At 51.3% G+C, this 22,797-nt stretch overlaps 1 protein-coding gene across 2 annotated transcripts; it reads right to left on the minus strand.

The window, feature by feature from the left end:
- Positions 1-1,606: 1,606 nt before the first annotated feature.
- On the minus strand, positions 1,607-21,361 carry PITX2 (paired like homeodomain 2). 2 transcript variants are annotated; one of them, XM_059066258.2, is made up of 5 exons: positions 21,071-21,361; positions 17,231-17,286; positions 16,611-16,748; positions 5,339-5,544; positions 1,613-2,891 (listed from the first exon to the last, which is right to left on the minus strand). In XM_059066258.2, exons 2-5 carry the CDS (start codon positions 17,274-17,276, stop codon positions 2,328-2,330), a joined length of 954 nt encoding a protein of 317 aa, XP_058922241.1. In that variant the 5' UTR covers positions 17,277-17,286; positions 21,071-21,361; the 3' UTR covers positions 1,613-2,327. The 2 variants fall into 2 exon arrangements, with proteins under 2 accessions (XP_058922240.1, XP_058922241.1); XM_059066257.2 differs by lacking the exons at positions 16,611-16,748; positions 17,231-17,286; positions 21,071-21,361 and adding an exon at positions 6,399-7,307 and having other exon boundaries at positions 1,607-2,891.
- Between the last annotated feature and the right edge of the window lie 1,436 nt (positions 21,362-22,797).

A 22,797-nucleotide genomic window follows, 5' to 3' on the forward strand; every position in this document is an offset into this window, starting at 1 on the left:
GGCCCCGATCCCCAAATCCCCTCTTCCATTCCCCTCCCTCGCCGCCCCTCCCCCCAAGCCCGGCGGAGGCTCTGGGAGGCCCGGACTGACGAGCCCCGCGGCTGCAGAAGCCAAAGTCCGCCCGTGGGGACCGTTTTCCTCTCCACTGCTCTCAAGTGAACAACAAGGACGGAGGTGACCCTCGTCCAAAGGGCTTTTATCTGCCCTCCACAGCCGCGTGATCCCACCGCAGGTCCGAGGCAGAGCTTAAAAAGGAAAGAAAGTTAATGTGCATTAAGCACTGATCTTAAATAGGGGACATTATCTGCGATCTCTTTAAGTGGCAGCAGCACTCCCCATGCAGAACAAAGACTCAGTGTCTGAGCTCCAAAAGCTTATAGGTAAAGTTTCAGTCTGATAAAAGCAACTTAAGCACAAAAACACAGGTTTTCTCGGCCCCAGAAAACTGGCGGCTACTTTTTGCTCCCGATTCCCCAGCCAGGGTGATGTTTGTCTTTGCCCACCGCGGGAGGGCGGGGGGGGGGGGTGACCCGAAGAGCAAAAGACCTCAGAACTACCCCTCACCCTCACGCCCAACACACCGACCTCCCTTGCGCCACGGTGATGACTTCTTTAGGACTAAGTCGTATTTGCTACTATTTGTTACAAAATTAATTTCACATTAAAAAAAAAAAGCTGAAAACCACCAACAAAGGAAGAGTGGGTGCTTAATGTTCTTTTAAACCCTCACACCAAACTCATTCACCGTTTAGATGTCAGAGGATGGGAGGGAGGGCCAGGGCTGTAATTCATCTTGATTTGCTTCATTCTCCGGCAGTTTGCAAACTATAATCCTGCATAATTTCAGGAACAAGCAGCTTTAGAATTAATGGGTCAATATTATTTAAAACAAAACACGGGGAGCATGACCTTTGCCTCAACTACATATTGCTCGACAAGACTCAGGAAACTCCACTCTAACCTCTCAACCCCTGGGCTCTTTGAGAAACTAAAGGGCTGTGGTTATTAGAAATGGTCTTTGTTTCTTTTAATGTCTCGAAAGGATTTGGAAATAGTAATGTAATATAACATGAAGAATCTCTCCACTTAAGCCTGAGAGGTAAACGTGGAGGCCTAAATATTTTGAACTGAAGGTGTTTCCTTGTAAACTTATAAACGTATCCCTCTTGAGAGGAATGTATATAAACTGTAGATGTATACATACACACATACTTCTCCAGAACAATTTACTGGATGTGCAGGTTCCCCCCTCCCCAAAGGAGTAAACTTGAGAGTCATTCCAAGCTAACGTACTTTCTAAATTTCTTTCTCCTTTCTTCTTTCCCTCTTATATTATTTGCTAGCAATAATGGAATCCTCTGGGTGTAAGCCAAAGAAAAATCTGGGAAACAAGACCAGACTTCGCAGCCCCCCCTTTTTTTTTCCTGAGAGTACCTCTTTTTTCTTTTTAGTTTCTGATGAATGACTATAATTTATTTCTACCGAATTTAAATAAGTACTGCTGCCTTGTGTATTTAACTAGGCGGCAGAGGGAACGGGTTTGTTTAGGAAGCAGTGACTGAGAAACACTGGCCAGGCGACAGAGGAGGGCAGAAAGAATCCAGACCAATTTGTATACAGTATATTTTACTCCCATGAAATAAAACACATTTTTTTCATATTTGCTGAAAAGTAAAACAATAATATTGTACGAAATGTTATACACAGGGTAGGTTGTACATAGCAGTTTCAGGAACATCATTGCATCCACCAGAGAGACTATTCTAAAACTGATATTCACACATTTTTTATAATAATAATATGTTAGAAACATACAGTGTGGCATTTAGTATATACATTCCTTTGCTCGCAAGCAAAAAATCCTAATCGCTTCTGTATAACATGCTTTATTTTAAAGCCTAACCTTTAAAAACACTGTTGTGATATTACTAACAACTGCTTTTTATAAAATTAATTTGACATTTCGATATATATACATCCTTTCAGTCATTTTAATGTTAACAACGCTAAACTTAAAAAATAACAAGCTTATAGTAATGTTAAAATGTCATATCCAGTCAAACATTTGTGTGTGTCCTTGCAACTGTTGGAAATACTTTTTAGTGAAAGATGTCAGACATTGAGGAAATTCCTTTGAAATCAAAGGAGCTCTCTTTAATTCAGTGGTTTCCCTTTTTCTCTATATCTTCTCTCTCTCTCTCTCTCTCTCTCTCTCTCTCTCTCCCTTTCTTTAGTGCCCACGACCTTCTAGCGTAATTCCCAGTCTTTCAACAAGGGCAGAGCTGCTCTATCCGGCACGGTCCTAGGATCCCGGCGCAGTGCGCGGCTCACACGGGCCGGTCCACGGCGTACTGGCAAGCACTCAGGTTGGATGCCGGGTTCTGCACGCTGGCGTAGCCGAAGCTGGAGTGCTGCTTTGCTTTCAGTCTCAGGCTGGCCAGGCTCGAGTTACACGTGTCCCTATAAACGTATGGAGGAGTCGGCGGCGCGTAAGGACAGGCGGGCGTGGGCACCGCGGAATTCAGCGACGGGCTGCTCAGGTTGTTCAAGTTATTCAGGCTGTTGAGGCTGGAGCCCGGGACGCCGGTCACCGCTGAGGGTACCATGCTGGACGACATGCTCATGGACGAGATGGAGTTGGGTGGGGAGAACATGCTCTGGGATGACAGGGGGTTGACGTTCATAGAGTTGAAGAAAGGGAAGCTCTTGGTGGACAGGGAGGCCGACGTGAGGCCCTTGGCAGCCCAGTTGTTGTACGAATAGCCCGGGTACATGTCGTCGTAGGGCTGCATAAGCCCGTTGAACTGCGGCCCAAAGCCATTCTTGCACAGCTCGGCCTGCTGGTTGCGTTCCCGCTTTCTCCATTTGGCCCGGCGATTTTTGAACCAAACCTGGGGGTGGAGGGCCAGGGAGCAAACATGCCACAGATCGGATTAGTAAAACCTAGATCCGGGAAAGCACCAGCGACCACCCCCGCTCCAACACACCCCCGCGCACCCTCCCCGCCACAGTCCGCCCCCACCCACCCCGCACTGACCCGTGCCCCAAGCTGCCAGAGCCCCGTCCCAACGCGGGGGGCCAGGCCGGTTCAGGCCTGCGAGCCCGGGCTCTGAGTTGCGCCACAAACCCCAGCACACCGCCTGGCGGCCTGCGAGTGGCTTATTCACTAACCTACGTCCTCCTCAGGGTCCAAAAACACTTACTGCAAAATAAACTCAGAGCAGCGGGCTTTCCGCCCAACCCTTTCCCCGCCACCTTGCAAACTTGCTTGCATTCCAAAGCCACAGACTCGGTGATGAGGACAAGGGGCTGGGAGGCCCGCTCTCTCTCCCACAACTCCTCCTCCCCTCTCGAATCTCCACCGCCGTCCCCTACTCCACGGAACGTGCGCCCTCAACAGGCGCCAGGCCACAACCCCCTTCCTCTCCTAGCAAAATAACCAAATAAAAAGTAAAAGACCACCTCCCCGACAGCTCATTAAACTCCGCGAGCCTGGCGTGTAAATCTCCGGGAACCCGGGACGAGTCGCTTTGCAGGCTTCCCCTCCCTTCGCTCCGCTCCTTCACACCCTCCTCCCACTCCAGGCTAGACCCGCGAGCCCGGCGCTGCTCCGGCCGGGCCCGGCCTAGTGGCTGGGCTTTGCGGGAGGCCGCCCAGCCCCTCCAGCACCGACCCGTGTCCGGTGGCCCAGACGCAACCCCATTCTCAATCCACATCGGGTCCGCCCGTCGCCCCAGACGGCGGCTATTGTGTATTGGAGCGAGGCCTGACCCGAGATTTCCGAGCTGACACCGATGATGTTTCTCACATTACACATCTCAGCCAGGCCCAGCCACCTAATCCGCTTTTTTCCCCCCGCTCCTTTTTCCCTTTCATTCTCTATTTCCTTTTTATCCCCCTTCCTCTTTGCACCCGACAGCTATAAAAAGGACGCCTCACTGCCCACTCGGCTGGACAAGCAACGGGCCTGGAAGGAGGTAGTCCCAGGGAGCCAGAGCGCAGCGCAGCGGCGGCAGAGACTTGGAAGGGAGTGCTGAAAAGTCGGCGGGGGTGGGGGAGGGTTTTCCGAAGGATTCTGGAGACCCCATAGATTGTGTTTTCATTTTAATTACTTGCCATTTCTACCCTGGGCCGGCTAAACTTTGCCCAGGCGAGAAGAGTACGTGCGAGGCCCGATCCCCAGATGCGCGTGAGAGCTACGAAAAACTGACCTTGTGCAAAAAAAAAACCACGCGGTCCGGGCCTGAGCCGTAGCTCAGCGCTGTTAAACTAAAACCATTTCCAACTTCAACCTGGCTCATTTATCCACTAGCACAGCCTCATTCCCTACACACATGCCACTCAGAGAGTGCCTTTGGTCTCTCGGCTTTGGGAGTGCATTTTGGTCTCATTTCATCATTATTGTTATAGTGTTTTCTTCTGTTTTCTCAGCTCTAACTGGGGGCTCTTTTTCTATCCAGAGCATTTAAAAAAAAAAAAAACAGCAAAGCCTCTGGCTCCTGCTATGTGTGTTTTCTGCTTCCAGAATCCTAACAAATTTGGAGTTTTCCACCGACCAGCACAAACCAGGATATTGGGTAATTTATTTAAGTTCATTTTTTGCCACTCCATAAAGTACAGATTTGCTACAAAGGTAAGCCCTTTCTTTAATAAAACTATGATAATTGGGAGGAAGGGTGTGAGTAACAGTCTCCTGAGAAAAGATAAATAAACCAAACCGAAAAGTCTTCCTTCTTTTCTTTCTAAGAGGACTGGCAGGGTAGCAGTTGTGTATTAAAACTGCTTCCACAGATCACAAAACCAGGGGATAGGGTGTGGAAGAGATCTGAATGGCAGAAAAACCGCGAAGACTGTGTAAGGTGGGAGAGCAGGGGAGAGAAAGGGACGGGCTAGGCCTGGCGCGGAAGTTTTCCAGGGAGGGCAAACCCTTGCGTGTCTGAGGCGGGTTTTCCTTGTTAAAGGCGCTCAGGTTGGAGCCTGTCCTCGGCTCCTGGCCTGGGACGGATCTTATTAGCGCTCGTCTGGCGAATACAAGCCGGGAACACAATGCCCTGTGCAGGGGAATGCACGCGGCCGCGTTTGGGAGCGCGCAGTGTGTCAGGGCGTTGAGCCGGAGCCGCACCCGGCGCCTGCGCCAGGCCCGCGCGCGGCCAGTCTCGGAAGAGGGAGATGTAACCTCGCAACTGGGGCCGCCGTGAGAGGCCATCTGCCTTTGCAAAGGCACCCACCCGAGCCCTCCCGGACAGCGCTGCCTTCCACACTCTCTCCCGGGCTACAGAGCCGACATCCCCGCAACGCCCTCCCCGCTAGCCCTCCCAGCCTCCGTGCGGGCCCCTACCCGAACTCGGGCTTCCGTAAGGTTGGTCCACACGGCGATTTCTTCGCGCGTGGACATGTCCGGGTAGCGGTTCCTCTGGAAAGTGGCCTCCAGTTCCTGCAGCTGCTGGCTGGTGAAGTGAGTCCGCTGCCGCCGCTGCCTCTTCTTCTTGGACGGGTCTTCGGCGCCCACGTCCTCATTCTTTCCCTGCTGGCTCTTATCTTTCTCTGAAAACGAAACATACAGAGGTCCCCGTCAGCATGCCCACCTGCTACCCGCGAACGCCAACTGGACCAGGCGGCAGAGGCCGGGGAAGAGCTGAGCTGCCTGGCGGGGGAGGAGTGTGTGGTGCGGCCGCTCCGGGCCCGGGAAAGCGCTGCGTCTGCGGGGTGTGCAGACGTGAGTGTGGGTGTGCGCGCCCCACCGCCTCTCCTCCCCCAGCGCCGCACGTTTTATTTACACGTTTATCTCACTGCGACGGCACAGTCATTTTTATAGCCTGTGCTTTCAAGTATATTTATAAGCTTCTGCGTGGACACACCAAATCTCCCGGGAACCCACACGCGCGCGTTTTACAGAAACCCCTCGTAAAAAGCTCAGATTTCGATGCAGTTTCGGAAGGCTAGTAAAAGTAGGCTTCGGGATTCGGCGAGGCACCCAAGTTCCTCTGCCCTTTAGGAAAACCGCCTGTTCTTCTGAGACGTAGTTTCACAAATATTTTTCTAACAAGCGGAGCTTCTTGGCAGCTGAAAGCTGAGAGCAGAACAGGGGCCGCATGGGGGCTGGGGGAGCGGTCTCTGAAGGTCCTCGAATGTAGATGCTGGGATTTTTGTGACCCAGAAAACAAGAAAGGAGGTCAGGGTTGGAATAGGGAGGGCGGCAGAACTGCCCGCGTGGATCGCGCCACCACGGCCGGGCAGTCCAGGCAGAGCGAAAGGGACGAGGGGTCAGCACAACCCTGGCTCCGGAAGTTCTGCGGGGAGCGGGCTACAGGACCACTCCCACCACGCCTCCCCCAGGAGGGGCCGACTTCCTCGGGGGCGAGAAGGGCCGAGCGGCGCGGGGCCACGCGGCGCCTTACCTGCGGTCTCGGGGCTGGAGGTGTCAGAGATGGTGTGCACCTCCAGCCTGTGCTTGGAAGAGTCCAGGGAGCGGGTCTGACCGGGAGCCAGGACCGAAGCCATGGCCAGCGGCTGGGGATGGTGACAGGAGGAGGACGAGGAGGCGGCCAACAGCTTGGTCCCTGCTGCTCGGTGCTCCAAGTGCAGCGGGCCTTTCATGCAGTTCATGGACGAAGGAGCGCGCCGCCCTACGAGTCCTGGGCTGCCGCCCGGCCGAAACCCCGTCGCCGCCGCCGCCTGCTCCGCTTCCCGCTCTAGGCGCGGAGTTTCCTCGCGGTGGCCGCCGCGCGCAGAGCAGGGAACACAACCCCGGCAGAGTCCTCGAGCCGAGCCGCCCCCGTCCCCTTCGGAAGGCTCAAGCGAAAGGGTCCGGCGGCCGAAAGTCAGCGGGCCGAAGGAGACATGGGGATGTGGGTAGGAGAGCACGGTTCGGAGCGTCTTTGGGGAGCAGGCTTCCAAGCTCCAAAGCGAAACAAGAGTGGGCAAAGACCCCTTTCTTCCCTTCCTCCCTCCCTCCCTCAAGTACCCCTCCAATAAGGAAAGCTAACGCCGCCGTTTGCGCTCTGCCCGCCCCCCGCGCGGCAGCCCTGACAGCGAAGTGTCAAGAGTGACAGGGACAGGTAGCTGATATTAGATCTCCCGCGGCGGCGGCGGCGGCAGCGGCGCGGGCCTCTGGGCGCACCCTCCGCGGTGCGCACACGCACACTCCCTCGGGCGGTCGAGCTCGAGCCCGGCCTCGCCGCAGCTCAGGTCCCAACACCCAGGCGAGCGACGGACCAGCTCTGCGGCTCCAAGCTTCCCTGTTGGCCTAACATCTTAAAACCAGAGGCGGGCTTCCTGGTGCCGAGACGTCACTCGGCCGCTGCCCTCCCCAACCCTCCCCGCCTCCTCCCAGACCCTTCGCCGGCTGGAGTGACGTGACTCCGCACCAATCAGGAGCCCCCGAGCCGCGACCGAGGGACAGCGCTGTCTGCACCTATCAGCTGTGCGGGGCCGGGCTAATACCTCGCTGTGCCCGCCGAGTCTACACCCGGCGGCTCCCGGGAATTCTGCTCCGGCCCGGCCAAAGACGATGCGGCTTTTAGTTCTGGTGGAGAGGTGGAAAGATGCGGCTGGGAGTAAAAGGCTCGTCAGAAAGAAGCGGAAAGATCGAAGGCTGAGAGGTATAAGGATCAACAAGACACCCAGCCACCCTCCCCTCCTTCCTTTTGTGTCTCACTACATTCATTTCCTACCGAGAGGTGTTATTCTCCCCCGTATGGAGAGGAGACATGCTACTTAAAACCAGAAAAATTTCAGAACACCAACAAATCATCTCTCCGATCTTAAATTTTCCAAACAGCCTGTCAAGTGAATGCTGCGGAGCTAATCTGAAGAAGCTTTACTTTAATTGCAAAGAAGACAGAGCCAAGAGAGGCTAATAAATTAGAAATCGAGAAGCAAATGGATCCGTCAAAAGAAAATTACCTTGACTTTAAACGAACAACTGTTTGGTGGTTCACTCTGGATTTATACAAGAATAAAAAGTCGCCTCAGATCACGTTCTCTGTAATGCTTATTAGTCCCCAGACAGAAAACACAATAGACTAGAAACCCTAACCCAGCATTTTCAAAATGCTGAAAGCTTATCCATTCTACTTAACGTTGATTAAGACACATATCCTAGAGCTTTCAAATTCCTTATACAGTGTATTAAGCTCATCCTAACCCGAGAGAGCCACGCTTTAAATTCAACTCTCTTGTTTACTTTGTTACCAGATTCAAACCCATAAAGCCTGTAGAATCAACAACCTTGAGCTAATTATATATAAAATATGCTTTAATGAATTTCCATACAGTTAAGAATGTTGCCAAATAACCAATTTCAAGGATAATTTTAAAGTCATTTTCTATTCCTAGGAGCTCCAGGCTGTCTTGAATTGTTGGAGTCCAAGCAGGCAGAGGCAGTGGGTTGTGGGCAAAAGCCTAGGAGAACATTCAGCAAGGAAAAGCAAAGTCTTGTTCATTTATTTAAAACAAAAGGAAAAAACACCTTTGGGGACATCTAAATCTTTATAGCTCTATTTCCAAAGAAATTAAAGAAAGAAATTCAAAGATATCATTCAAAATAATTTGTGAAAGTCCTTTTGTCCTCCTGCTTAGGTCAGCTGGAGAGCACAAACTAATCTCCCCTGGGTTTCTGCATTGACGATTGCTTTATTGTGGAGTTAGTGTTATCATCCCCGAATGTGTATTTGTTTGACATTACAGTCAATGATTTGCAACGCCAGTATGAGGTATCTTCAGAAAACTCCCTCCTTGTCCTTGTTCCCAAGATTGGGAAACTTTTCAATCTGAGGCAGAGTGGACGAAGCAGACTACAAATACTTTGTTACCTATGTGTCTCTCCTTTGCCCTGCTCTCGCCTCCCCCCCCCACCATATCTGCAACTCCTCCCCCATTTTAAACAAGCTTGAGAGCAGTCCAAGAACCAAATGAGAATTCTTCAGTCTCTCCCCAAAGTATGATCCCACTTTAAGAAGAATTTAGCTACAAGGAGGAACTTTCTTCATAGGAAGCTTTAAATCAGCATTTCTGGTTTTAACCTTTTATTCCAGTTAACCCCATTCCATGCATACACACACCTGCTTAGAGCAGAACACATCCTCATGTGACAGGTCTGCATTAGCTGAGGCTCATACATCCAGCTATATTAGGTCCTGAAATCTTATCACTAAATTATACATATTACATAAGCAGCCTGTTGGTAAAGAAGGTTAAATTAATTTACATTCTGCTCATTATCTGGTGCTTAAATGATGCATTTTATCCCTGAGATTTGGTGGAGAATCTCCTTCTCAGACCCCCCAGTGTTTCACCGAAGACAATGCTCTTACATTTGTAGTGGTTTTTAATCTGATAAGACCCTAATTTGCTTAAGTCTTTTAAATAAGGGTTTTAAATGTTTCTCACCATTTTCTTATTGAATTTCCTCTAATTCCCCCAAGACCATAAAGTATATGTGTAAAGTAAATATTTCCTCCCATTGCACTGCCAGCTGATGACCTATAAGTAAGTCAATGTGAATCCAGCCCTTTTCTGCCCAATGTGTTTACTAATCATATTCTAGTATCTTCTCTTAAACCTCAGCATAGCTGCAATCCCCACAATACCATACGCTCAAGCCTTCATATCACAAAGAAACTCCATCACATCAAAGAATGAAAGATTCTCCTCCATAGTGAGCATACTTTTTTCCCTTGTCTCTTCAACATTCAAACCCCGGAGTTGCAATTTTTGGTGGAGGCTCTGAGTGGTTTTCAAAACTCCTTACTCAGAAGAGCTGAGAAGCTCCACAGAGCCATGTAGATTTCTAAGCCCATCTCTCATTAAACCCATGGAATTTTGACTTAAGCTCTTTGGCTCTGTTGACTAACAGAACTTTCCTCAAGGCAAATACAGTATGAAGGACATTAACCAGCCTCCAAAGTGGGTGAAAAATCCAAGGGCAAGTGACAGCTCGTCATAGTGCCAAAGTGTGGAAATGCTGGTGATCAGCCTGAAAGCCTAAAAAGATAAGGAATCTTAAACTATATCGATCCATTGCAAAGTCAAGTGGAAAATAAAGAAAGACAAATTACTTGAAGAACTCTGGTTAAGCAAAAACGAAATCATATATACATATGCATATATCTATCTATAGATAGAAATACACATACATAATATATTCCCCCCCCCCCAAAGAAAAACCCCCATCTGAGCCAGGGAGGTATTTCTTTGCATTTTTCTAGCCAGAGTTTCAACTCTCACCTAATCTTCTAATCACTTCACACACTCTGAGTTTGGGTGATACCCTTTCCAGCCCCAACAGGGTTCACTCCACCGGTGGTAGGAGTGCTCCAACATGAAAAGTCTAGATGAGGAAAAGCAAGTGTGTAGTGGGGAGTGAAGAAACATTTTTCAGTTAAAACTCTAGTGGTGGTGGGCAATGTTTAGATTTAATCTACAAAAAAACCTGTGGGTGCAAATGTATAGGCAATACAGATGACAAAGGAGCTGGAAGTAAGGGAATCTTAGGTATTCTGTCAGTTCAGAACTACTGTTACCCGCCTGCCCCCACCACTCTTCTTTGACTGGTCCTAGAAATTACTATGACTTCGGCCTCCATCACAGAAATTGCCAATTCATTAAAAAAAAAAAAAAAACCCAGCATAGTCGGTTCAGGGAAGCTGGAGGTGCTGCACAGCTGCGGTGGGGAAAGGACAGGAAGCCCAGCGCGGGTTTGGGTTTTCCACTCAGAAGAAATCAGGGATCGTCTCAATCGGGTTTTCTTGCTTATTCTTTCAAAGAAAGACCCTTGAGGAGGGAAATGTGTGACACGGGGTCAGGCGTGTTTTGAGCTGGTATTTGCTACCGATTACCAGTCTTAAGGTCTTATTTAATTTCACACTCTTCAGGGTTAGTTGCACAAAGGCCCTCTGGCTATCGCGGCGAGATGGGTTGGGTAGCGCCGCCAAACTCTCGGCTGCGGCGGCCGGGATATGAACTGGGACCCAACCAAGTGACCCGTGACTTCTGGAAAAAAAAAAAAAAATCTGTCCTCGAAGCTCACCTGGAAGATGGTTCAATTAGATGTCTCCTTGCGCTGCCAGGCCGTAGAGGGGTGGTAGTCTTGCTCCCGTCCAGGTCAGCTCAAGGACGAGACCCGCCCGGACTCAGGTCGGAGGCACGTGACAGGCGTGAGTGTGTGTACGCGCGAGCGCGCTGTGTTAGGCGCAGAGGTCAGAGGGAGACCTTGCACTTTGCCCGGAGAAGTGGCTCTGCCTCCCCTCCTTCCCCTGCCTGGCTTTTCTCTGCACGCAAATCAAGCTGGAAAGGGCCCCTTCACTGTCCTCCCCCCACCCCAGTCACGAAGCCGAAGCACCCAGAAATTAAAGGCTTTATTGTGGCTGCTTCCCCCCTCCCATTCCCTAAATGGAATTTAAAAAGTGCAGTTTTGTAAAAAGTGGCGGATTCTTTTCGGAATCAGAAGTCTGTAGCGGTACTGAGCCACATCCGCCCTCTCTGGGTCCCTGCAAATGGTCCCCATATTTTCGTTCCCACACTGTGGCTTCAGGTTTGGGATAGCTGGCCGCTGGACCGTTCTCTTCACCCCACACTGGCGGGTGGAGAGAAGAGCGAGAGATTCGACGAGGCTCGGGGAGGGGAGAGGACTACTGCAATCACTAAACCCACGTGCTGTAATGCCTTTTTTTTTTTTTGTAATGCCTTTTCACATCAGCCTGTTAATGCTACCGATTTATTAGGCGCTCATTTAATCGCCGAACTGCAACTAGTCGTGGAAAAGTAAAATAAAGAGACGGTATATTTGTGTATAGGGGTAAGAGAGACATAGAGGAATGAGATAAACATCAACATCTAGGTCCAGAGAGATAGAAATGACAAGGGACTAACTAAAGTTACTTTAAAAAAAAAAGTGGAGTGAAATGCTCCTCTTTCTCTTTTCTCTATTTTCCCTCTTCAGCTCATGTCCCGTCTCCCTTTCTATTTCTCTTGTTCCCCTTCTTTCTATCTTCCCTCTCCCAGACATGCTGGTAGCTAACATTCAGCATTAGTTGTCATGGTGACCATAAATCACATAAATCCAAAAATACCCACCTATAATCTGAGATGAAGCTTTTATTTCCCTAGTGAAATAATATTTTAAAAGCTGTCAGCTGACCAAAAAAAAAAAAAAAAAAAAGAACCCACCTCATTGTCGTAACCCAAGGAATATATTACTTCTAAAGGTTTAAATTAAAATGTCAGCCTGTTAAAAGCATGCTGGGAGAATCTTGGGCACTCTTCATGTCAGATCGTCACAATGAAGTTGACTGTATCACTCCTGATCGCTCTTTAACACAGACACGTAATTTTGCCTGCTCTCTCTCCTTCTATTCATTTCTTCCCTCCCTTGCCAACTACCTTAGCCCTCACAGACTGTCTGCCTTAGGCGGTAAAAGAAAGGAGCGTCCATCAGGATCAGAAAGGAGCTCAGTCCTTTGCCTGAGCCTTGTATATTGGTCCTCTGTTATCAATCACTTCCCTAAATGAAAGACGGGCGCCTTGGGGGAAAAGGTGCTGGTCAGGGCCACAATGGGGGAGACTTTCTAGAGGAATTGAGAAGAGAGAAAAGCGGAGGGAAGGGCTGGTGGGGGAAAGACGGAGTAGCGGAGAGTTGAGCGGGGTGGCCAGCTTCTGTGATTAAGTCTGGCCCAGGAAAGGTATGTATGTTCTCCCACTCTTGCCTTTTTCTCCTGCGAGGAAACTTTCCCATTTGAAGACGCTGAGCGGGGGGTGCGAGGAAGGAGGGTGGCGGCCGCAGTTGGGCCTTTTGTCTTCCACCTTGGGCTTGTTGTCTTTTGCCTATCTTTGGATTACAGGGTATTCGCCTAGATGAAGAGCCATTAATTACCCATTCAGTCAATATTAGGAAGACGACAAAGCTTTTTACATAGGATTAAGAAGACATCAGATTGTTCCATTAGTATATTCCTGCTCACGAATAAGCTTTCGTTATACATTTCCTTCTCCCCCGAGTCGCTCTAACAACTGCTGCATATATTAACAGCGGGCGGTGCGGGATGACAGCCGAGCCGGCCTTGCGAAACTTTGAGCGCGCACCGCGTCGGTACCGAGGAACGCGACCTGTAAAGACTACTGTGCGGGCGGGAACCCGCTGGGACTGGCTACTTTTGGACAATTTCCCCTCTTGGGAGGAAAAAAACCCCACACAGAAAGGAGAGGCAGCTTCTACCAATAAGCTGCACATTTGGCGTGGGGTGGGGTGTGGGTAGAAGAAAAATGGAATTCTCCCCTTCCCCAGCTCCGCGCTTCCGGAGACCTCACGCCTCCGAGGCACACCCCAGTCCCCTGCCCCCTCTTCGCACTAAGAGCCCACCACCCTTCTAAATACCCTCCTTCTTTCCGACCACGCTCAGGCCCCAGCGCCGCCCCACGCAGCCCCATTTGGCCTTTTGCTAGAGGTGGTCTGGGCTGCTTTCGCGGTGCTCCTTGTGAGCATTGAAGCCGCTCTGTAACGGCGAAGGGAAACCAGGTGATTTGTTTTGGGGGGCGCGGGGCGGGGGATACATTAGGAATCCACGGTGTATGTGCTCCGCAAACATTTGGTGATTGAGTGAACAGGGCTCTGCGGCCGCCAAGGCGGCGGGGGTTACCGCGGGCGCTCTGAAGAAGACGGGCACCCGGCTGCTGCCGCAGGAGACGGTGTGTGTCGCGGCGGGGCCTTGGAGTCCCTGTCCCTAGGGGAGGAGGTCTGCGCGCACCAGAGACCCGGGTCGAACACTTTCAGCCCAACTGCTCCGCCAGAACGATTTAAAAATTAATGGCATCGCTGGGGGAGGCCCGGCGAAGGTACCCGCCCCAGGTCCGGTCGCGAAGCCAGGCGCGGGGACAGCTCGGTCGATTACAGCTCCGAATCCGGAGCCACGGCCCCGAAACTTTAAAGGTATTGACAGGGGAGGATCATTCTGTCCTCTTCCCGAAGGCGAAGACAGCTTTTTGAGTTCCTCCAAATGGAGCTCCTTTCGGGACACCCAAAGCGAGGAAAAGCCAAGGACCTCTGTTTTAGGGGGATGTTCTAAGCGGCCTCTGCCCCTTCTGTCTGGGGGATGCTGTTTAACTTCTTCTCTTCACCTGACATACCTAGCCACCCCTCTCTCCACCCTCTCTCCACCCCCTGGCTTTAGGGGATCTTCAGCCTACTCCCTGCCCCCTCCTGTTTCGGGGTTCTAGCCAGGCTGTGGGTATCAAGGGGATGAGGACTCGCTAGCGATGGGACGCAGAGGCCGGGCCTTCCAGAGGTCGGCACTGTCAACTCCGAAAACGTTTTCAGTCTTCAAGGAGGACACCGTGTTTTGGGGGGGGGGGGGGTGAGGGAGAATAGTGCCAATAATAGAATAGCATGGCCCTTTTCGAAAATCGCATGTCATGGTAAACACTTTTCTTTTTAAAAGCAAATAAAAACTATAAAAAAGTTAAGGAGAAAAAAATCCTTTCTTTTTCTTTCTTTCTTTCCTTCTTTCCTTTCTTTCTCTCCCTCTTTCGCAGGCTGTCGCTAGGAGTTTGCATATTCCATAAGTTAAATTTACTTCTCAGTAAAGGGGACTCTGGCAACCTTCCTTCTATGGCTTTGCCCACTCGTGTGTGACATTTTTGGTCTAATCCCATTCCCTAAAAGCCAATAAAATCAAGATTTTCAGCCTTTTTCCTATCACGTGTCTCTTCTTAATTAATGGCATTAAACATGTTTGGGCAGCAGTTTTCCTCTTCGGTCCAAAAAGTAGAAAACAGACTATTAGCTGTGTGGGGAAGAGCCTATCCCTGCACTAAAATAATCCGGGCCTGAACATAATGGTTAAGAAAACAATCGTTTGTTATTTCTAGCTCTTTATTTGTTTGCTAATTACCAAAAGCGAACGCCCAGGAGCGCCTGCCTGGACGGTGACAGGAGCAGACAGGACTCGCCGGCTCTCCGCCGCCTCTTGCCCACCTAGGAAGCCCCCATCCCACCTCAGGCTTTCCCCTCCAAGGGGTCCTAAGCTCTCGTGGAAGCCACCTGTCCTCAGAAACCATTCCTGGGGTCAAGGAAACACTGGGTCGGGGTGGGGGTGGGAGGAGACATTTTGCATCTCTAGGCTCCCAGCGCTGCGATAGATGTCAACCTGGGCTGGGCCACGGCCGGCCCGCGCTGTGCGAAGCGAGACTGGGGAGCTCCCCTAGCCTGGCCGGAGCCGGCGCTGAACACGCACAAAGCATTTTCCCCGGGAGTCATCGCTGCTCTTGATTTTTAACCATATCCCAAACATACTCTGGTGTAATAATTTATTTTTACGACCGATTATCAAACAGAAGAAGAATTTAACACAATCTTAATGACAGAAATCACCCGACGTTATCTCTACATGGCCCCATTTAACCCCATGGGGTTAATCCCGGACAAGTGAGCGTTTAACTGGCCCAGCAGGAGGACTTAGCGATATTGCGCAGTGTCGAGGCCGTTGTGCTCCACACCACTTTAGACGTTTTATTCCAACAAATGATGCTTTTCTCTCCGATTCACTGGGAAGCCCAGTGCGGGGCTTTTGTTTTCTTCTCGGTAATACGGTTTGTTTACTTGGCGGGGGGTCCCAATTCGCTCCCCTCTAGCACACATTACATTTGTATCCTTACACTTTAATCCGGAAAGAGGGGGTTAGGGGCCGAGGACTGTGAGGGCTTTATCTCCTCACGTTATCAAAGGTCAACAACCTCCTAAGGATAGGCACTTATTTATTAAGGGGCCTGGAAAACACGGAGAATAGACGAACGGTAAATTTGAGTTTTTCATGTATTCCAAAGGAAAGGTTGTCCTCTCATCCTCTCTCTGTCTCTCTGTCTCTCTCTGTCTCCCTCTCTCACACACACACCTAAAAGACACGTTTCAATTCAACAAGATCTGTGCGTAGGAGACGTTTTAAGTTTCACACAAGCCTGCACACTTCGAGCAGCAATATCCCTTGCCTCGTCCAGAGTGAAACCGATCAACCACACCACCAAAACCCGAGATCCCGCAACCAGCACAACAGGTAGGTTCGTGTCGACAGGGGCACCCACTCCATTCCACCCTCGGCTGCTGCGCGCAGTTGCTGCCCTCAGGCTCTGCAGGGCTGTTGTCAGCTCGCCGCCGGGGCGAACCTACGCCAGCCCGAGCCTCGCGTGCTGGCCTTCCGCGGTAAACCCCGCGCCCACAAGTCTGGGAGGGTCGCGGCCGAGGGCCGTCGGTACGGGGTGGGCCCTACCGCTGCTGCATGCAGTGGGACGTGGTGGGCGACAGAGGTCGCTGTTGGACCACTTTTCCACGCCAGCTAGAGGCACAGAGGTAGGTTGGGGGTGTGCGCAGATCAGGCCACACATCAGGAGATCAACAGGAGACAGCGAGAGGGAGAGGGAGAGGTGATGGGTCTCAGGAGTGCAGTATAATTTGGGGAAAGGAATTAACGTTCCTTGGACGGCTGCTTCCCGTCCCAACCAGAGGCCAAGTTCCGAGCAGGCGCGCCCCGTCTGGCGGCCTCGCCTGCGTGCGCCTCACCCGAGCCCCAGAGGACCGGAGGCTGGTGCCCAGCGCGCGGCCTGAGCCTCGTTCTCGGCCTTACCATTGGCGCCGGGATGCTGCCTCGGGAAGAGCTTGCTGCTGGCCGCCTCTTTCCGGCTCTCGGGAGAGTCCGTGAACTCGACCTTTTTGATTTCGGAGTCTTTGGGGAAGAGGCATTCAACGGCCGCCGGCTGCACGCCTGGGCCACGCGCGCCCGCCCCACGTGCCGGGAGGGAGACGCCCCGGATGGAGGCGGAAAGTAGCGGGGGTCGAGGGGGGTGGGAGAGGGAGGCAGGACGGAGGAGAAAGAGGGACAAAGGGCAAAGACCCAGTTAGAGGAAAGAACGGAGGACACTCCCGTCTCCCTGACCCTCTGTCAACCCGGCGCAGGGCGGCGTTCTCTCTCCGCGCCTCCCCGGCTGTCAGCAGCTCCCGCCGGGAGGCGGAGGCCCGGGGGTTCGACACGCGGCGACAGACTCCCTCCCTATCCACAACCCCAACCCCCAACCCCCCGCACTGGGAGAGGCCACCGGCGTCCCTGTTCTGATTTCCTTCCTGCTCTGGCCGGCCCCTCCGGGAAGCGCCCCTCGCGCGGCCTCGCCACGGGACCAGTGCCCTCTCGCCGCCCTCGCGTGTCGCGGTCTCCCGTCGGGTGACCCTGGCGGAAGAAACGACTCTTACCTAATTGCACACACGCCGACACTAGTTTGCGGCAGTTGGTCTCCATTCCCCGTTATCTGCAAAACGGAAGAGAAGGAGGGCTTGTGAGAAGCGGCGGCGAGTGAGCGCGCAGGGCTCAAAGCAGGCTACCTGTGGGGCAGATGACTTCGACACTAGCTATGAGGCGCCTAGTCTGTGCTAGCTGTCAGGCGTGTTTCTGGAACCTGACAGCCTCTGGCAGCCCAGCCTCATTCCCACCCTTGCCCCCCGTCCAGGACGTCTGAATGTTTACCAAAGAGGGGCGGGGGAATGTCCTTCCAGAGTCGCAGCGAATGGGTCCAGGGGCTCTTGGCCGATCAAGTCACCGTGTTCTGGGAACCTCGGCTGTGGAACTACTCACAGGGGAGTCTGTGTCAGGGGTTAAAAGCCCGTCTGAACACGAGGACAGCCTTAGCAGATACAAAATTTGGGGATGAGTGAAGAGGACTTTCTCCTTGGGGAGTTGCGCATGAAGGCCAGGACAGTGCTTGTCCGTTAGTTGAAGCCTAGTAAACATTTGTAGAGTGCCAGAGTCAACTTGTTCCTGTCCTAGATAACAGTTCCCCTCGATTTTCTGTAATTCTGAAACGAATAGGACTCCCTAGGCCTAGGGTGCTCCAGGAGCGAGCTGGCTTTGGGCCTCTCATCCATCAGGAGCCACTTTTCCATATTTAGCCACACTTTGCCCTGGAGATACTCACCCGGCCATTTATTTACCCTAAAGTATGATTTAAGATCGCAGAGCAGGGGAACGGGGTGGAGTGACTGAGATTGAGGAGAGCGTGGCAAACGTCCCCGGAGGGTTTACTGCCCGCCGAGGACAGAGAAATAGCTCTGAGAGACCGGCTCCTCCAGTTCTCCCCCTTCTCCTCCCCGGCAAACCAGATCTTCTCCAAATTTCCAACCACAACGCAGCGAGCCAAGCGTTTAACGTGCGCCCCCTTCTCCGCCACGAGCAAATCCGGAGAGGTGGGTGGCGAGGGGCTCTGTCGGGGTGGGTAGAAGAGCCTTGGCTGCTTTAAAGACGGAAGAAAAGAAAGGTGCCCGCTAATCAGGCCCCTTGGATCTCGGCGCCTGCCTCGCTCCACGCTACCTAGGGTACGCCGGTGGCGGAAGGGCCCACCTCACTCAGGTCCGGGGCTGGGGCTGGGGGGCGGGCGATACCCGGCTGCGCAAGGTGCGGAGGCTGGGCAGGGAGCTGGGGGGTCTGGCTCTGGCGGAGTCGCATTTCCCGGCTCCTCGGCCTCTCCTGGAAGGAGCCGGGGCCCAGGGGCCTCTGGCCAAGGTCGCTGCCTAGAGGAGGGGCTGCCCCACGCGGCGGCGTGGGGCTCCAGGGGTCGGGACCGCCAGGCGGTTCCCCCACCCGCTAGCGTGGACGCGGGCGGGGGCTCTGCCGATGCTTGCGGGCCCGGGGGCCCAGAAGTAGCAGTTTGGCGGCTCCAGATTTAGTGATTCTGCAGTAAAATCACAGGATTAGTCCCTGATTGAGATGTCTGTTCATGAGATATTACAAAATTCATTATCACAGCTTTCTACTAACTCGATATGAAGTAACACAGATGGGATTTTATTAGTCCAGACTTCAAATGTTTACTTATGATAATTTCAGGGGAAATTTGCATGTCATCATCATTTCTATAATCTTTTTTTTTTTTTAACTTCTGAATTGGCTGCATTATTAGCCGGTAGCCAGAGCTTTGCAGATGGTAACTGCAAATAGTTTTTATTTTTTTAAATAGTAAAATATACAAGAGAAAAAGATCGGGTAGCTCAGTGTAAAGTCAGTCAATTATTACACATTCTCCCCCCACTCCCAAGCTTCAGTGCTGAAGACCAAACAAAGCAATACAAAACAAATCTTCAAGAACTCCTCTCTAAAGACTGAAAAGAAGGTCAAGGCGTGTTGCTTAGCTCACTCCTACATGTCCTTATGACTTGGGGATTTATTTTGCAGTCAAAATGAGTCCTGAAACCTGCTTTTTTTTTTTCCTCCTTCATATAATGACCAGGCTTACTAGATGAATTGAGTCTAAATAACTGGGGAACGTAATTTTTAGAAAGAGACCTCCAATTCCTGCCTGCTGATCCTTAAACTTGCCCTGTCAAGGCAAGTCTTACAAGACAAATTTGGCTGCTGGATTTAGAGACTGGCTTCAATGGCTAATCTCACAAATTAAGATGAGCAACTTTTTCCCGTTGGGAAGTTGTTCGCACCCCAAAAGTTCATGTCCTGCTTGGAATGTATATGCTAGGCAATCTTGTTTGGGCCAACTTGAGTTTTCTATTGTGAGCTCACTCAAAAGCTCGACACAGCTAATGTGAGCACCCTGGCTAAGGCAGGCAGGCAAGCCCTAAGGAATAAAACAGTCCTACTTAAAAATAATTTCTGCTGATTGCCGTAAGATGAAATTGCAGGAATGAAATATAGTCCGAATAATTCCACATCCTTTCACCTATCCCCCCTTTCCATTCAAGTTGTTACCCTATAACAAAATCTTTAATGGAAAGTTTAAAAATAAACATGGCAAGAACATATGTTTTCAATGAACTAAATTAGTGAGATTAGTCAGTAAATTAATTTGCAGTGGGTAATCATTTAAGGAAATTAAAATACTGCTTAACACAGTTCTGTATTTTAGCAGTTTAAGCCTTCTTTTAAACCAATTAATATCGATGCTTCAGGAACACTTGAGGACAAACATGCTCAACTTGAGAAACAAAGCACCTGAATAATTTAAGTGTAGTTCTTCTGAGGGAGAGCAAAACATTCCATAAATGAAGTAGCTATTTCATTTTTAGGGAAGGTTTGATTATTGAAACCTTGTATGCTTATTTTGTTACATCAACAAAAATCCTCAATCTATATTGCTTAAGTGCTTTGTTTCCTTGACATAACTGATATTTGAATTTTTAGATGGATTTCCTCCAAAACGATATTAAAAGCATCTTTAATTCTTATTAATGGCCTAAACAGAATGCAAGGAAATCTCTCAAAATCAAATTTTTCATAAAATATTTTAGAATGTATGAATTCCTATATTATTTTAATTCATGATAGTAAATTTCTTTAAAAATTTAGCTTAGTAAGACATGCTACTTGCACAAATAAAAAAAAAGAGTAAAAATCACACTACCCTATGATGGTTTGATTTCTAAATTGCATAGGAAAGTAAAATCATTAAATTGTAATTAAAAGGGAAACATACTTCTCAGATTTAGAATCATAATTTTTTTCTTGCTGGACGGTTGGAAAACAGTCCTCTCCCCTGCACCCATTTAAAATGTATCTCCCGAAGTGCAAGATTGGAATTGACTGGTAATCAATTTAAAGGATTTATAATCCGAAGTAATTGTGTGAGCTTGGCATTCAGGCCTGGCTCCCAGGTAATTCGCTTGGGCCTGAGAGGTCACTAACTGCCAGTTAAGATGGAATCTTTTTCCAATTGGTAACAATGGGAAGGGGGCTAATCTTCCAATAGCTGAAACTTTGTACAGAGCCCTTTATCTTGAGCATGCTAATCCTCAGTTTGAGGATTTGTCCCTGTAGTGTTGGCACCAAGATTTAAGGGAAGATACCTCCTTTTAAATGCCAGCCATGGTCTCGCTTCCCACTCGACTTCAGCACCCCGTAGATCGTTAGCGTCTGTGACTGGGGGACGAAAGGAACAGGGCTTTGCGAGGTCTGTTTGCCAACTGCGTTACCTCGGGGGAAAGGCGGCCCCAAGAGCCACAAATCACCTACGGTGAAGATTCTCCAAAGTGGAACAAATTTCCAAACTCGCATTATCTCACATCCCTGCGGGAGAGACGGCCTCCACTTACCGGCTACCGGGAGAGAGCTGCTGTCTCCGCGTCCCGCCGCGTCCCGGAGAGATTTCCAGCGAACCGAGGCACGGGCTGCACCGCAAACGCCCGGAAGCCGGGCCGAGAGGGCTGCGAGGCTCCGGAGGGCGCCGAGTTCCGAGGGGGTCCAAGGGCGCGCAGTGGCCTCCGGAATCTAGCCGTCACTGGCCGTTTCTTTCTGCTCTTCTCCAGCTTTCTCGCTCGCTCTCGTACTCTCTCTCCCCTCCCTCGCTCTCATCCCTCTCTCTTCCCTCAGCCCCGACTCCGTGTGGGGAGTGACGTGACGTCAGCAGAGATTCCACCAAACTCCACTGCACAGTGGCGGGCTGGCGGGCGGGCGGGCAGCCGAGCCGGCAGCGCGGCGGGCGATCAAGGGGCGAGCGCAGCGCTGGGGCGAGCGCGGGGGGAGCCAGCAGGGTCGACGGGAAACGGGGCAGGGGAGGGAGGTGGAGGCCGGCGGGCCGCGGAGTCGGGAGCTGCAGAAGGAGCCGGGAGACCGAAACAAGGAGAGGGAGCCGGGCAGGGCGCTTAGACAGGAGCTGACTGAGCCGGAGGCGCAAGCACTCCCACTGTGGAAAGGAGCACAAGAAGGGAGGATGGGAAGGAGGAGAAGAAAAAGGAATCTGCGCCAAACCGGGAGCTCTAATAAATCAGAGGGGGAGGGCAAGGGCGTCGGGGAGACGGAAACGTACTCCTGTGTGTGTGTGTGTGGGGGGCAAACTCAGACGGGAGGAAGGAAGGGATGGAGAAAGTGGCCCAAGAAATGGAACAAAGGACAGTGTACATGGGTTTGTCTGGGGGCAAGGCTTGTGGGGTGTGAGTTTGAATGTGCCTCTGTGTGACCTTCTTTCAGGCCTGCAGGGTTGAGGAAAGAGGTCATAGAAACCAGGGATTGCGGGGGAGACAGGAGGCTGGAGAGAAGGCAGGCGGGGTGGGGTGAGAGAGGATGACTGAGGAGAAATCTGGAAAAGTGGGGATGAGCGGGGGTTCGGTGGGGTGACTGGGTTTGGGAGAGAGACAGCGAGAAGGGAGCGAGCAAGGCTAGTCAGCCGGGGAAGGCCGGGATGCCTGGCCCAGCACCACCAGCCGGGACACCGGGCCCGAGGTCAAGGCGGGTGGACCAGGCGCGCAGCACCCGGTGTCGGCGCGCAGGTGGGCATGGCCGCGCACTGACCAGGGTGCACGAAGGGATTGCGCTGGACGAGGCTCGGGTGTTCACTGAGTCTAGAATTTCCTCTGCTGTACCTACACTCAACAAGTTCACTCCGGGTCATGGCTATCTCATTTTTTAAAATGACGAGGTTAAGGTTCCTGGCGAGCATGGTATTAAATTGCAAAGGATGATGGGGGGTGGTGGGGGGAAGGAAGCTCCCCTCTAATCAACACTTGCTCCTAAAAATCGAAGAACATGTGAAGTTAGAGGGGTCATCCTTCCGCCCAACCCCGAAAAATGTGCCCTACTTTTAAACCCTGATTTTCCGATTTCCAGCAAGAGCTTGTGTTTTGGTAGTGAGAGGATATTTTTGTTCTGTCCTGCCTTTGAGTGGAAGGACTTCTAAATACGATTCACCTGGAAGACCAGGTGCGAAGGCTTCTGCCAGGCATATTGGACGAAGTTCTTTTAATCTCAAGGGCGTCCTGTGAATGTACGTCTTTGGAAAGTGTTGGAAAACAGCCATAGCTCCTAGTTCCATATTCTCACCAAT

Source organism: Kogia breviceps, chromosome 6 (assembly GCF_026419965.1).
Source record: "Kogia breviceps isolate mKogBre1 chromosome 6, mKogBre1 haplotype 1, whole genome shotgun sequence".
NCBI classification, from domain to species: Eukaryota; Metazoa; Chordata; class Mammalia; order Artiodactyla; family Physeteridae; genus Kogia; species Kogia breviceps.

What these genes read in the sequence shown, in the direction of transcription:
- PITX2 (XM_059066257.2), bottom strand. Translation starts at nt 6,606, where the DNA reads ATGAACTGCATGAAAGGCCCGCTGCACTTGGAGCACCGAGCAGCAGGG. An exon ending in CTCCAGCCCCGAGACCGCAG is followed by an intron (nt 5,545 to 6,398) that starts GTAAGGCGCCGC and finishes TTTCGTTTTCAG; the next exon opens with AGAAAGATAAGAGCCAGCAG. An exon ending in TTACGGAAGCCCGAGTTCGG is followed by an intron (nt 2,892 to 5,338) that starts GTAGGGGCCCGC and finishes CTCCACCCCCAG; the next exon opens with GTTTGGTTCAAAAATCGCCG.